This window comes from Chinchilla lanigera, unplaced genomic scaffold, assembly GCF_000276665.1.
Source record: "Chinchilla lanigera isolate Chin_1 unplaced genomic scaffold, ChiLan1.0 scaffold00092, whole genome shotgun sequence".
NCBI lineage: Eukaryota > Metazoa > Chordata > Mammalia > Rodentia > Chinchillidae > Chinchilla > Chinchilla lanigera.
Window position 1 is genome coordinate 471521 of NW_004955493.1, and position 15548 is coordinate 487068.

General features: G+C 42.9%; 1 protein-coding gene across 1 annotated transcript in view; it reads right to left on the minus strand.

Annotated features, from left to right (window-relative positions):
- The window catches only part of LOC102007563, an 18799-nt gene that overhangs the window by 1253 nt on the left and 1998 nt on the right, over positions 1 to 15548 (minus strand). Inside the window, exons 2-6 of the mRNA XM_013504742.1 lie at positions 15260 to 15534; positions 14655 to 15191; positions 13913 to 13981; positions 12174 to 12235; positions 11276 to 11403 (exon numbers count right to left, since the gene is read on the minus strand). Coding sequence (XP_013360196.1) covers positions 12186 to 12235; positions 13913 to 13981; positions 14655 to 15191; positions 15260 to 15534 — 931 coding nt within the window. The 3' untranslated portion in view covers positions 11276 to 11403; positions 12174 to 12185. The remainder of the gene's footprint in view (positions 1 to 11275; positions 11404 to 12173; positions 12236 to 13912; positions 13982 to 14654; positions 15192 to 15259; positions 15535 to 15548) is intronic.

Below are 15548 nucleotides of genomic sequence, written 5' to 3' on the forward strand. Positions count from 1 at the left end.
TTCTTCCTCCCAGCAGTTAGAGACTCCAGCCCTTAGAAAATGAGTGCTTATACATAAAAGCACTGAAGACAAGAGGTACTTGTTCTCCCTAATCAGAAATGGGAAGAGATGTCAGGAGACTCTCCCAGGACCTGTAGCTGTGTCATTAGGTAGTGCTTTAGGTCAGCACCACGCCCTGTCTCTGACTTAGATAAGACTGAAAACCTTTCTCACCCAGGAAGATACAAGGTAAGGATAAGGTCCCTTCCAGCATCTTGAGCAAAGTTTCTCAGGCAGCTGTCACGGGAAACCCCAATCCTGAGACACACCAGAGAGAACCAGTCTCCAGGTCACACTGGAGCAATATGCAAAAGCATACACGCCTATGGGTCCTAAACACCTTAGCCTGAGGGAGTCCTTTAATTCTTCTTCTAATCCTTTCTCTTCTTTCTCTTCTCTTCTCTTCTCTTCTCTTCTCTTCTCTTCTCTTCTCTTCTCTTCTCTTCTCTTCTCTCTTCTCTTCCCTTCCCTTCCCTTCCCTTCCCTTCCCTTCCCTTCCCCTCCCTTCCCTTCTCCCCTCTCCTCCCACAACCGAAGGGCATAACCCAGTCTATATGTTGCCACAGCTCCCTGTTTGGGTAACTGGGAGCGTGGGACCATGTTCTAAGCCATATAGACTCAGGTGGTCATTTAGGTGATAACTGACATGCACAGGACCTGGTGAAGTCTGTGGACTTAACGCTTTTGTGACAGGGCTGTAATTCATATGTCTCACTGCTGGGCAGGTCTGAACCAGCAGTGGTACATGCATGACTGTGCCATCAGGTGGTATGGGACAGTCTCATCTGATGGTACAATCTGCCGAGTAGGACAGTCACACAGGTACCACTGGAGGCTCAAGCCAAAGGGGAACGTGTTAAACCAAGAAGGATCCCAGTGGTTTATTTTCTACCTCTCTCCCCTAAGAAAGCCCCAGTGCTTTTCCTTCCCATTCAGGCTTTATCTGTGAGAAAACTCACATAGGAAGAGGAAAGAGAATGATGTGGCCTCCGTGTTTTCCCTGATATGTGATCTATAGTTGCTAAGTGACATCTCTGGACTTTTCAAACCCTCTAAAAGTTCCTGTGTGTATTGCCAGTCCCTAAATATAAAGATCTTTGTATAAATGTTTATCCCAGCTCTTATGTACAACTCCTTCTCCTGCTTTCCTGATCTGTTAATAAAGGTTGGAACAGCTACGTGCCAGGAACAAGGACGCTCGTTCTGAACATGAGCAATAGGTTCCCGTGTGACTAGCAGGGATAGCTGGACTAGTTAGTGACAGAAAACAGGGCAGAGCTGCCATCGAGGTAGTTCTGACTCTAGGGTAATAGGGTGGAGATGTACCCCACGCAGTTCTGGCTCTAAAACATGTGGGGCAAGCTGCACACTCAGTTTGGGTAGCTTACATATGTGGTCTGACCCGGTTTAGGCTGCCACAGCAGGAGCCCCGTTTGAGGTGAGCAGTTACATAGCCTGACCTTGGGGACCTGAACAGAGTCTGATATGTTTCTTTTTTTTTTCTTTTTATCTCTTTCCAGAAATACACAGAGAAATCCTGAAGACAAACAAGGTACTTTGCTAAAGTATGGGTAATCCAATATCTGTCCCTGTAATACCATCTTTAGATTGTATTTTGCAAAATTGGGATTTTAGAAAGAAAATCGTTTTTCTTTCCTACCCAGTACCAGTTAGAAAGTTGAGAGACGTGCCTCTGAATGGAACCCTAAATTTTAACATGATATTCCAGCTTGATTTATTCTGTAAGAGGGAAGGAAAATGGACAGAAATCCCACATGTCCTGGTGTTTATGATCCTGTATCAAGACCCAGAATTACAGGGATCTTGTACAATCTGTTGTGCCATGTGCCAATAGGACCAGTCAAGATAGAGCCAAGCTCTCTATAAGTTGGGCTCTTGAGTGCTTCAAGCAGAGCACCCCAGATTTCTGTGACACCAGGAACAAATCCAGGAGAGCCTCCAGGGGCCCCGGAGGAGGGCTCAGAACCTAGCTTAGCTGCTTCCTCTACCCTGTCCTCGCCCAGGGCCGCTTCCCCATCCTACCTCCATATTAACTTACCTATCCTCCATTACCAAAAGAATCCAGCTCTGCTGGTATAACAAGCAGCAGCAATTTTTAATCATCCAAATGATTCAAAAGGTAATATGTGTTTGCTTCAAGGAGTCTCAGGGGGAGCGGGGCAAGGGGCATAGGAGTACATGCTTGATGTAAAGTAAACAAAATTGGGACAGTTCTCAGAGACAGATTCATAGATGAGTTTCAGACTTTGACGGTAACTTATGATCTGACTTGTACTTAGGGTCTTCGTGCACTGCTTTCTGTTTGGTGCACCCTGAAGAAAAGGCCCATGCTGGGCAGCAGCACAGTGCACACCTGAAATAATGACAAAGGTGTGGGTACAGCTGCAGCGCCCAAGAGGGATCCTTGGTTAGCAGTACCGGGATGGAAATGCAGGCTGCAAGAAATGTGATGAAGTGATTGCTCGTTTGATCGATGGGATAAGAAAATGCATGAATACATCAGTCACTTATGAAAAGGTTATGGGAATCACCCTAGACAGAGAAGAAAATCCTACTTTATTTCTGGAGTGCTTAACTGAAACCCTTCATAAATATACTAATATTGAGCCCAACTCCAAGGCAGGACAAGTTTTACTGAAAACATATTTTTTTGGCTAGTCCACCCCATCTATTCACACAAAATCTTCAGAAGCAGGCTAGGGGCCCTCAAACCCCTAGAAAGTGAAATCCTGCCTCCTCAGAAAGACCCCAACTCTACATATAGCGAGGTAGAATGAGATCAGAGGGCTGCTATGCCGTGGAGAGCCTAGACCAGTGGCGGTGAACCTGTGACGTGCACTGCCACAGTGGGCCTGCAGAGCCCTCTCTGTCGGCACATGAGCTAAGTTGCCCCAGCAGCCAAGTATCAGATAACAACTGTTTTTGCTAAACTAAAACCTCAGTGTTCAGGTTTCACTGCAGTGTTGGCACTTCGTGATAAATAAGTGTGTCTGGAGTTGTAGTTTGGGTACTTAGTTTCTGAAAGCTTCACCATCGCTGGCCTAGACATGGATGAAAAGACTGCAGTAGGCTCGGCCCTTCTGGGATATGCCCCCTCTGTAAAGAGGGAAAACAATAAAAGCATGACTGCTGTCTCTTCCAAAGGCAGGAAGGCCAATGCTTCCATTTTGCCTGACCTGGAAGAATGAAAGTCCCCAAAATCGCTCAAAGCCCCTCTTAGCAAAGTAGACATCACCCTGTAGGAGCCCTGGCTAACTTGATGTGGCAGATGAAATTATTAATTTTTCTTTTTTCTTTTTTTTTTTTTTTTTTTTGGGTTTTTCTCCGGTACCGGGAACCGAACTCAAGACCTTGGGCTTGCCAGGCAGGCACTTTGCCGCTGCGCTAAATCCCCAGCCCCGAAATTATTAATTTTTAAATTGGATACTAGGGGATTAATATCTGACTTCCTTAAATCCCCTGGGCCCCTTTCTAATAAGACCTGTGTTCCAACTTGTGTTGATAGTATCCCTAAGGCCAAATGCTTTACAGTGTCTTTAGTTTACAGATTTGGGGAAGTAATTTTCACTCAAACTTTCCCAGTTTTTCCAGAATGTCCTACCCCATTATTAGGAAGAGTTTTTGGCTTTGTTTTTGTTTTGCCTCTTTAGGGACAACTTTTTACCTGTCACCAAAATATCCATCTCTTTTTTTGGGAGCATTAGCACTGTGCTCACAAGACAATATATTTAGAGATATACCTTTGGAAATTTTATCAGAGGTAGATCCATGGGTCTGGGATACTAAAACCCCAAGAGAGGCAGTCTGCTATCATTTCCTTAAAAGACCTACACAGCTATCCTCATAAATAACAATATCCTGTTAAGCTAGAGTCCCACTGGAGGCTCCGGCCTGTAATTTCTAAATTCCTCCATGATGGTCTTTTGGGCCATTGCCAGTCCCCACACAACACTCCCATTCTTCCAGTACTAAAACCAAATGGGAACTATTGGTTAGACCAAGATTTGGGGGCTACTAAAGAAGCTGTAATTCTACTCCATCCTATAGTTACTAATCCATATACTATCTTAATTCAAATTCTGAGTGAAACTGTATGGTTTACAGTTCTAAGTCTTAAAGATGCCTTTTTGGCGTCCTGTTAGGTTCTGATGCATGATATCTGTTTGCTTTTGAATGGCCTGATCCTAACACTATGGGCCCTGCCTATCTGGGAAACGAATTAATGTCTCTGACTTTTAAAAACTGGAGTGCTGCTCCAGTATGGAGATCATCTTCTTATCTGTAGCTCCCCAAAGCTGCACTCTGACGAAAATAATGTTGAGGTTTAAAATTTGTTAGGAAACTGAGTGACCCCACAAAAGGCTCAGATATTTCAGCAAAGCGTTCAGTAACTAGGACATATTTCAATCCCAGAGGGACAAACTGTGGCCCCTGAAGAAAGAAGGTGCTTCCAAAACCAGGCGCACCTCAAACCAAAAGGCAGCCCGGGACCGTCCTGGGGACGGCTGGACTTTGTAGAATATGGATTCACAGTTTGGGACTCACAGCTAAGCCTCTCTACGAGGCCACAGAAGGCCCGGAGGATGAGTCGCCTAGAATGCACTGAAAGATAGCAGGAGGCTTTTAAAAAACTCCAGGACCCGTGGCTGTCTGCTCCACTTTAGGAATTCCTGATTTAGATAAGGCATTTGCTCTATATGGACAAAAGGCAGGACACAGCACTGGGGATCCTTACTCAAAAGCTGGGAGACGTTCCTCACCCTGTGGCTTATCTTTCTGAACAGTTAGAGTCTGTGTCATGTAGATGACCTGGATGTCTGGGCTGTGGCTGCCACAGTGCTCCTGGCTGATGAAGCCATTAAGTTAACTCTAGGGCACTCGCTGGAAGTCCAAACCCCACATCATGATTCAGAGTGTTCATGAGATTAAAAGAGTGTCAGTGACTGACTGGAGGCTGACTCTCTAAATAGCCATCTCTCCTGCTAGAATCTCCAGAGGCTACTCTGAGGGTGTGCCAAACCTCGCTTCCTACCCCAAGGGGAGACAGCCTACTTCACTCCTGTGTGGAGCCTACAGAACAGGTTTACTCCAGCAGCCTGATCTGAAATACTAGCATAACCCCAGTGTAGACTGGTTCACCGAAGGGGGCAGTTACATGACTAATGGGACTCCGAGAGCAGGTTACGCACTTGTTAGCCTCCAAGAGGTGATTAAGGTAGAGCCTCTTCCTTCAGTCACCTCAGCACAAAAAGCTGAAATCGTTGCCTTCACCTAAACCTTGTAACTTGGAGAAAACAAGCAAGTCCACACCTATAGTGACTCCAGATATGGTTTCTTAGTCCTTCATGCCCATGCAGTCATATGGACAGAAACGGGACTCTTTAACAGAAAAAAAACTCTCCATTAAGCATGGGCCTGACATTTTTTTCCTCCTAGAAGTGGACAGTAAAACTCTGCAGGGGACGTCAAAAGGGCAATTCTCCCATAATCCAGGGAAACGCCTTAGCACATCACAGTGCAAAACAGGCAGCAGTGAAGAGGCCTCACACACAGCTTTAATGCCCGACTCCCAGTCTCAGCGCAAGCCCTTCCTAGTTAGAGATTCCAGGCAGCAAGGGTACAGACCAGAAGAGGATGGCTGGTGAAGTAAAGAGGAAGATCACAAAGTGTAACTACCTCAGGCTGATCAATACAAAATTATTAAAGGAATCCATGATTCATGCCACCAGAGAGGGAAGCACTGACTACCTTGGTCAATCACGCTTTTGGGGGGAAAAGTCTCAATTCTACTAGTTATGAAATCATGAGGCCTTGCCCCCTTTGCCTCCACAACAACCCAGGAGGAAAGTTAAGTCTCCACCTGTGCTTAACCTAGTACAAAGGTGAGGTACCTTTCCTGGAGAAGACTGGCAACTAGACTTCACCCAGATATCCCTGTATCAGGGATACAAATACCTTAGTTTTTGCTGATACCTTCTCTGGGTGGCTAGGAGCATATCCCACCCAGACTGAGAAGGCCCAAGAAATCACTAAAGCTTTGTTGAAAGACATCATTCCTAGATTTGGATTTCCCAAGTCACTTCAGAGTGACAATGGACCTTCTTTTGTCTCTAGAGTGACATGGGAAATTTCACAAACTTTAGGGATAACTTATTATCATCATATCTGTTGGCATCCTCAGGCATCAGGAAAGATTGAAAGGGCCAATTTGCATATTAAAGCCACCTTGGCAAACTGGCCAAGAAACTTCAAGTTTTTGGCTGAAACTATCACCTACTGGATTACTAATTAGAATCACTCTCAAATCTCTCCAATTAAGCCCTTATGAAATGCTCTATGGGAGACCACTTCTAACTTCAGATCTGGACACTGATCCTTAAACACAGAAAATAATTAAATGTATCACCAATCTAGGTCAGGTACAGAAGGCTTTACTGGAATATGGTGAAAAAAATCCTTCCAGCACCAGACTCTGCAACTCATTTCCCTAAAATTCAAACTGGTGATTATGTGTTAAAGTTTGGAAAAAGGAATCACCTTCAGATCAGCTTCTCTCTAAATGGAGGAGGCTCTACAAGGTTCTTTTAAGCATACCCATGGATGTCAAGGACATGCACCTTGGGTTCACTTATCAAGAATTAAACCTGTTGCTTCCTAGACTTTACAAGATCAAGAAGTCAAGGAGACAGACCTGTGATCAATACTCCTGCGAGTCTTTGGAGGGCTTGTGGATACTCTTCAGGAAGAATAAAAAGGCTGATTGAAGAAAAATTAAATAACTTTATTCTGCTTCAATATATCCTCTCATAACAGTATTATGTCTGCTAAAAACAAAGTCAGACAAAATTTTTTTTTTTAACCCTTATGCAGTTCTCCATGGGAGAACTAATGTTTTTCTTGTCTGGGCCCAGAAATATGACAAAAACATTAACGAATGTGCACGAGTTGGTGGACAATTGCTCACTTCTAGTGCATCTGAGCTACTATGGTGGGTGCTCCTCTACAGGGAAAATGATTTGATAAAGCTTCAAAAATCTGTAGAACAGCTACAAAGTGCAGCAACAATTTTAAAGCTTGTTACCTAGTCTAATGTCTCTCAGTGGCCAATAAATGAGACTCTTCATCAAAAAGACCATGAGAACATCTTTTCTCTAGACATAATTAGTACTCAGATATGAAGAAAGAGATCCTTATCTAGCCCAGACTCCTAAAATTCCCATCCATGATTAAAGATAACCATTGACTCATGGACAAATATTTTCAGGTCTGGGATGAACATATATGGCTGAGATCTATTATGTGGCAGCTCAGCCTGCTAGTACCCTTTTGTTGGGAACCAAAAAATGGTCTCTCTCTCTCTCTCTCTCTCTCTCTCCCTCTGTGTATATATATATATATATATATATTTATGATAAATAGAGCAATGCCACCAGATATGAGATGGATTCCTACACAAAGCTGTAATCACACTACAGTGTTAAGAGACACTGACTTGTCTGCTACTGAGTGGAAGACAACAGCTCAAATAAGATGGCCAGCCCCAAACAGTACCCAGAGGCCCTGTGGTACAAATTTTTGGCTTTGGTTGTCTCCAGAGAGACAGGCACTCTGGTCGCTGTCAGAGCAGCACAAGGAAGGTAAATGGATGCCCAGGGAACACCAGAAAGTTCCCCTTCAGACCTCTCCAGAATCCAGCTGGGAACATCAGCCAAATCCTGGTGAGTCAACTCCTGGTGGCTTCATGTGGCAAATGGGACTTCTCTGTAATCAACAGCAAGGCATCATCAAATTGCTTGTCGTTTTTAAAAGAAGAGCACACTTCCACAGACCATTCCCATCTTAATAAAAGATGCAGGTCTACTATATTCCAAATGTCTGGAATTGAGTAGGGAAGTGGTTCTTTTAACCATTAGCTTCTCTGGAGAAAAACCCTTTTAAGAGAACAAATGGCAAGAAGCATAGTTTTGGACAAATCCACCCGTAAGCCCCTCTGGAAGTCCACTGTCATAAATGAACTTTAGCTAAATGAAGAGGAGAGGCAGCCACATGTCATCTGTAAAGGTCTGGTCCCAGCCCAGGGAGAACCAGGTGCCATCCAGGATGAACCATGACTCCCAAGCTGTCAAACTGTAGAGAGGACCCACATCTAAAAGTCTGTAGTTCTGACACTGCTCCTGGTCACTGGTTTCTTATCATGGCTTTTTGCTTGTGTGCTTGCTTGTTTTCAGTGATGGGGATAAATCTCAGAGCCTCCTGCATGCTAAGCAAGTGATCTACCACTGAGCTACACTCCCAGCCCTACCATGACTATTCTTACGACTTTATGAAAGAATTAATATTTCTGTTTATGTCACTGGATGGTTTAATCTAGATGTCCCACCAATACCTCATGTGCTCATAGATGGGGCTTTTGAGAGGTGACTGGATCATGGGTGTGAGATACTCATCAGTGGATTAATGTGATGATAAGCTTATAGCCAAATGTGATGTTTGGAGGTGAAGCATAGTTGGAGGAGGTGGGTCACTAGGGGTGTGGCCTGGCAGGATCTATTTACTTCCCTGCTCCTTGAGTTCTATATCCAGCTACCATGCCATGAGCATTTCTTACATGTCCCTCTGACAGGTTGCCCTGCTTTTGAGCCTTCTGACTATGGATGGAAACAGCTATAAACTGAGTCAAAATAAACACCTCCTTCCTGAAGTTGTGGGTGTGAGGTATTTTGTCTCAGCAACAAGAAAGCAATTAAAATAGATTTTGGTACCACAAGTGGGGTCATTGCTATGATGCTACCTGTCTTGGTCCTGAACCTGGGCAAAAACTTCTGGAAGGGCCATTTGTACACTGCTGTCTTTACATCCCAGGGATTAATCACACTTAATCACAGTGCCTGAGTTTTTCAGTGTACTATTGAATTTGGCTTGCAGTATTTTTTTTTCATCTATATTCATCAGTGACATCAACTTGAAATTTCCTGTTGTTGTTGTCTGCATCTGGTTTTGGCATCAAGGTAATGCTAGGATTGTAGAATGAGCTTAGAGGGATTCCCTCACCTTCAAGTTTTTAAAAACAATCTGAGCAAGGTCTATATAAATTCTTTAAATATTTGATGAAATTCTTCAGTAGAGCCATTAGGTCTGGTGCTTTTCTTTGATAGAATACTTTTTATTATTTATTCAACCTTACTGCTTCTTATTGGTCTGTTCAGGTTTTCTACAGCTTCATGATTCAATTTTGGTAGCTTTTATGTGTCCAGGAATTTATTAATTTCTAGATTTTACAATTTGTTGGCATATAGTTGTCATAATCTAATAATCCTTCATACTTTTGTGGTATCAATTGTAATGTCTCTTTTTTCATTCCTGTTTTTGTTTTCTAAATCTTTCTCTTTTATTCTTAGTCTTGCTAAAGATATTTTTATTTTATCTTCAAAAAACAAATTCTCCACTGATCTTTAAGTTTCTACTTTCTTTTTGTGTTGTAATTCTTATTATTTCTTTCCTTTGACTAATTTTGGATTTACTTGATTAAACTTCCTTGAAATGAATTGTTAGGTTGTTCGCTCAAGGTCTCTCTTCTTAAATATAGGTATTTACTGGTATCAATTTCCCTTTTAGAAGTATTTTTGCTGCATTCCATAAGTTTTGGCGTGTTACCATTCTCATTTGTCTCAAGAAACCTTTTCAGCTTTAATTTCTTCAGTGATGCTTGGGCTTTTCAGGAGCATGTTGAATTTCCATGTATTTATGGTTTCCAGAGTTCTAGTTGTTGATTTCCAGTTTCATTCTCTATGGCAGAAAATATACTCGGTATTATTTCAATTTTTAAAAATTTATCAAGACTTATTTTGTGGCCTAATATATGATCTATCATGGAGAATATTAAATACACAGGTGACAAGAATGTTTTTGTAGTTGTTCTGCCTCCAGGCTTACTGATTCTTCAGCTTCATCAAGCTGGTTGTTAGAAATTTATATTGTATTTTGATATTCAGCCATTGCATTCTTTATTCCTAGGATTTTTATTTGATATTTGTTGTATAAAGATATTTCCTTTTCTTTGGCAGACTTCTTTTCTTCATTATTGTTTTCCAAATTTCATTTAATATTTCATCTGTATATTCTTGGAGTTCATTTTACTTTTTTGAGGTTTTTATGGAGACAGGGTCTCACTATGTAGTTCATACTGGCCTTGAACTCATTATGTAGCCTAAGCTAGTTTTGAACTTGCAGCATTCCTCCTGCCTTTTATGCTAGGAGAGCATGCAATGTGTGTAATTAGTGAAAGGAAAAAATGCAAGCAAAATTGTCTACCTCCAGCCAAAATCAGTAAAGATTAAAAGCCACCAAGAGTTATGAACACAGATGAATTGAAAGAATATTCTGATAAACTAAAAAATTATTGGAGAAGCTGCTTCACTAGAACTAATGGTTAACATCCAGAACTAGAGCTCAATGAAGTGTATCTGTGCAATAAAATAACACATAATCAATATATATTTTAGAGATATACACGATAAATTATTTCAAATGGAAGGGAAGAAAGCAATAAATACATAAAGTGTTAAATATGCTTACTGAATATATTTTAGGCATTAGCTGGGAAGAAAAGAATATTACTTTAAATTAGATGTTGGCAGGAGGAACTAAGAGTTTACGAGTTCATAGTAGGAAACCAAAAGACCATATCCTAAAAAGTGGGGACTATAGGTATTTGTAAATATTAGTGTGAAGTAAGCTAGTTGAACAAAAATAAAAACCTTCCTGTATCAAATATATAACATAGAAAGCTGGGTGTGGTGGTGCATACCTGTAATCCCAGCACTTGGGAGGCTGAGGTAGGAGGATTTCTGCAAGTTTGAAACCAGTCTCGGCCACAAATAGCCAACCAAAGTGGAAGTATGCATGTGTTTGTATTTCTGCACGGATGTAGATACAGGCATGTCCATTCATATTTAATTATAGAATAACATGGGAGAACTATAGAACATATTGGCATCACTAACAGACATAAAAAGGTTTAACTCTCTAAGTGAAAAAATATTTTAGATTGGCCAACAAGAAAAACCCAACCCTCTTCTATATAACAAAAAACAAAAGCCATCAGAGCAATTGAATCAAAGAGATTAAAAATAAAAAGAATGGTCATCATGCTGTCATGCCAGCCAAATACGTGGCCTTTAGCAACACATTAAAGTTTTCAGCTAAATCTTCTTACCAGTTTACGTTGTATTAAGCAGTATCCTCCTGGCATAAGCAAATGTTCTATCCATTTCTTCCTGTAGACACTTATGTCTCTCCAGACGCTGGCTTAGTTGTTTATCCAGGGCTTTCCCAATAAGAAAACTAATGGGGAAATAAAAGCCATTAATTTGTAGTTTTCCTAGACTTTTGCTGTTTTAAGGGTGGGAGTAATATTACCTCCAGTTCTGTGTATTACCAAGGTGAAGCTGAAGTTGGTACAACCAATTTTAAAAAGAGGAGTAGCCCCAAAATTTCACCTACACATAAACACCTTAGATACTTGGGTCTACTTGTGTCAGGAGATAAATAAAAAATCAGAAACTTTCACGATAATCAGACAAAAGAAACAATCCATATATCTTATCTATCAGTAGTCAAATGAAAAAAAGTTATGGGATATTCACATACTAGACTATTACACAAAAGGGAAAACAAATAAATTAAGACTGTGCAGCAATATGAATAAAACAGAAACATAATGTTGAGTAAAAGGAACAGAGAATGACACTACATGTTGGGTGATTCCATTTGTATGGTATTGAAAAGTAGAAAAATTCTTTCTTAGGTAGTGCCTTAGAGGAAAATCAAGAGATCCTTAACTACTATTGCCCCAGAAAGGACAAGAGCTGGGAAAAGATGATAGTAACAACCGTTCCCTTCCAACATTAGACATTAGGACAGCATTACTGACGGAAAGAATTTGGATCCAGGCATGTGAAATGGGAGCCTGGTGTTGCAGGAGCGTCATAATCTGTAGGTTATTTCTCAAACACCTAGAATTTAATTACTCTGATCTGTTCCTAAATCCCATTATACCCATGTCCATAAAAACAATGGGGACAGAGAGCTGTGCCAGTTTCTCAGTTACTTACTGTTCTAATTTTTCATCTTTTCCTTCTGTGCCTTTTGTTCTCTAGTATAAATTTGACAGAAGCTAGGGAAGAGAAGGAGAGGTGAGTCAGGGAAGGTTCTGGAATGGAGAGCAAAATGTTTTCGTTCTGGATGAGTGTGTCTGGCATTTTGGAGAACACTTAAGAATAATTCGGCTTAGACTATTCCAACTGTCAAATAACCCTGGAACAAGTCTTCCTAACCTTTGCTAATGCAGATAATATAAAAGGTGATTATGAGAAAAAAGGTGCCATGAGACTGAGCTGCAAGTAGTGATTCATGGCTTTCTTTGACTAAACCTGGATACACGGGTGGATGTTCCTCTGTGTGTGTGTGTGCGTTGATATATTTATGTAATAAAGATTTCCCCAAAGGAGAAAGTTTTCCCATTCTTTGCAGACTTAGGTGAGTGTCCTGCAAATCCAGCCTGTGCAAATCTGAAAGCATTTAGTGAAGTGTCCTGTTTTCCCTTCTAGAAATATGAAAAGACAAGCATTTATCAGTGTGGAAAAAGGGACCTATTGCTGTCTTCTGAATATTTGAATAAGAGCACCCAGAAATGATGGTGCTGTAATATGGGAGAGCTTGAGGAGCAAAAGTGCAGTGTTACAGTGGCTGATTATGGATAAAAATAGAGCAAGGCCCGAAGCAAACCTGTTCCCCACGGATACGCACCTACACCTGCAAACACAGACAGACACATACTGGTTTTGTGCCAGAAAGCCGAAAGTCAGTTTCAAAAATTAAGAGGGTAAGTTGGGTTATTACTTCCAAAACTCACATCAAGATTCTATGTAACAGGGCTGGGGATTTAGCTCAGCGGCACAGCGCCTGCCTGGCAAGCGCAAGGTCGTGAGTTCAGTTCCCGGTACCAAAAAAAACAAAAAAACAAAAAAACAAAAAAACACCAAAAAACAAAAAACAAAATCAGCCTCATGTGAGCTTTAAAGAAAAAAAAATTCTATGTAAGATAATCTTTAATCTAGAAAATTTAGAGTCCAAGAACAAAATTAAAGAATATTCTTTTAAAATAGCATTTTTTCCCCTCACCATCTTTAAAAGGAAAGAGAAATGAAGTGGGAAAAGCAGGAAACAGGGACCTTTTATTCTGATTCTTATTTGGGCAAATGGAGTTCCCTATAAGCAACGTGAGAAATTTAACTCCTGTTCAGGATTTATGGTCAAATAAGCAGACAATTAGGATGGTCATAATTCAATAGCAAAATTAACACTCTGTGACACTGCTTTATGCTGGAGTGGCTTCATCAAGGTGTCTGTATTCTCAACTTGATATTTGAGTAATAAAGTACATCCAGAAGTTATTGTCTGTTCTGTTGCTTTTAACTGTCTTTGACTTCTATTTCCATACCTGTCATAGATCTCTGGAAACCTATTTCAGTACTTACATAATTTATTTCCAGGCTGCCCATCTCTAAGGGTGGGTATTTTATTTAGCTCTAATTTACATGTTATTCTGGGCCTCTACATCATAGTATCTGTGCCTCCGACTTTCCCAGGAGTGGGTTTATAAAGGTCTCTCAGTTAGCTACACTGATGACCTTCTTTAAAATCGTTCTAGTAATCTCTTTCACTGTCCCTTCCTGTCTTCCATTTATCTTTTCATCTCTCAGCAAGAGTCAGGTCTTCTACTAACGACGTCCAATGCATTGGTTGTTTAATCCTACCACCACCTTTATAGGAACACTGGTGCTGCTATTACCTTCATTGTCCACGCCAGTCAGAGGTTTAAGGCTTTTGACTCGGTAAGCAGATATGCAAGCCAGTGTCCCTATCAGGAAACAGGAAACCACACAGCAATTTGAACGTAGAAAGTTAAAAAGTTATTAATCATATAATGGGATTACCTTAATAAGGAGGTGCTCTTATTGAGACTACTCTCAAGAACAGGCCGCTCTACAGCTCAGAGAAAATACTCAAGGAAGAAGCCAACTTGCAAGAAAGTCTCCCTGTTGCCAAATGAGAACACCTATTGGGTCTGGCAAGCAGGAAACACTTCTGTGGGGGATGCTGGTAGCTCGCTCTACGAAGCAGACACCTGAGGCATCTGTGCAACTCACTAGCAACTTGCATTTACTGCGGGGTGAGTCCCACGGAATGTCTACACCTGCTGCTGGCAGCAGCACAGAGCCAGAAAAACCCGAGGAGAAAACCCTTCATTACAAAGAGGAGCCCTTAGACTCCAGCGCCCTCTCCTGACAAAGCTGCACCTCGGGTCTGTTCAAAACCGTTTGGCGCTGAGAGGTAGTAAGTTGCTGCTTGGCAGGGCGCGCGAATTTGCCCTCTGATGGAACCCCAAAACTGTGATTCTAACCCTTAAGCTACACTGGAGACGGGCACTGGGATGGGGTGGACCAAGAGGAGCGAGCAGTAGTGAACGTGGGGAGCCTGAGCAGCGGGTGGAGGTGGAATCAGCTGGGTGCTGCGTGGGTCAGGGCAATGACCTGGCTGAAGCCGGTGGGGAGTCCCGCGGGCTGCTGGGTCCGGCACTGAAGCAGCACGCGCAAGGCGCAGGCGGGGAAGGGAACAGTGCCTTGGGCCGGGTTTGCCCCACGACGGGCGCCTTCGGGTGGCCTGCACGAGGGGTTTACAGAACCCTGTGCACGTGTCTCTGAAAGTTCCCTTAAAGTGAGACTGAAAAACGATCCCCCCGTACTCCACCCGCCAGGTATAGCTTCTTGCTCTAATGTCGGTAAGACTGGCAGCTCCGTCCTGTAAACAGTTTGCGTCATCTGTTCCGGCAGGATTCACACGGCTCCGTCTTCTTTCAAGGATAATTTGTGCACGGCTTTGTCTGGCTTGTGTACCCTCGCCCCGCCACGCCCCCCGTTTCTGAAGACCAACCCAAACCCTTAGCAAAATGCGTGAAGCTCGCGCCCTTCCGTCGTTCTGGCGCTCAGCCACTCCGGCCAGCGTAAGGTCAAGCTGAGCCAGCCTAACCGAAAACCCAGGAAGCCCTTTTCCCCTGCGGTCTCTCCGATCTTTTGGATTCTACAGCGCTCTAAACCCAAACAGACCCCGGAAGCGGGGCGTCACTGAAGCCCCTCACTCTCCCTGCCGCCGGCGCTGATCCGCTCAGGGAGAACCTGACGGGATGGAGCGGAGGTCGGAAGGACGCGGACCACAGGGGAGGCGCCCCGAGGGTCCCGCAGAAGGGCGCGGGCAGCGGGCGAAGGGGTGGAGCGGAGCCCAGGGCCCGGGGCCGCTCGGGGGTGCGGGGCAGGGGCGAGAGCGCGCTGGGGCTTGCGGCGGTGCGCTCCCGAGCCGGGAAGGAACCGCGGCAAGGCCGCCCGCACCACTCCCACGCCCCTATCGCGCCCTTCTCTTCCGTCCACGGC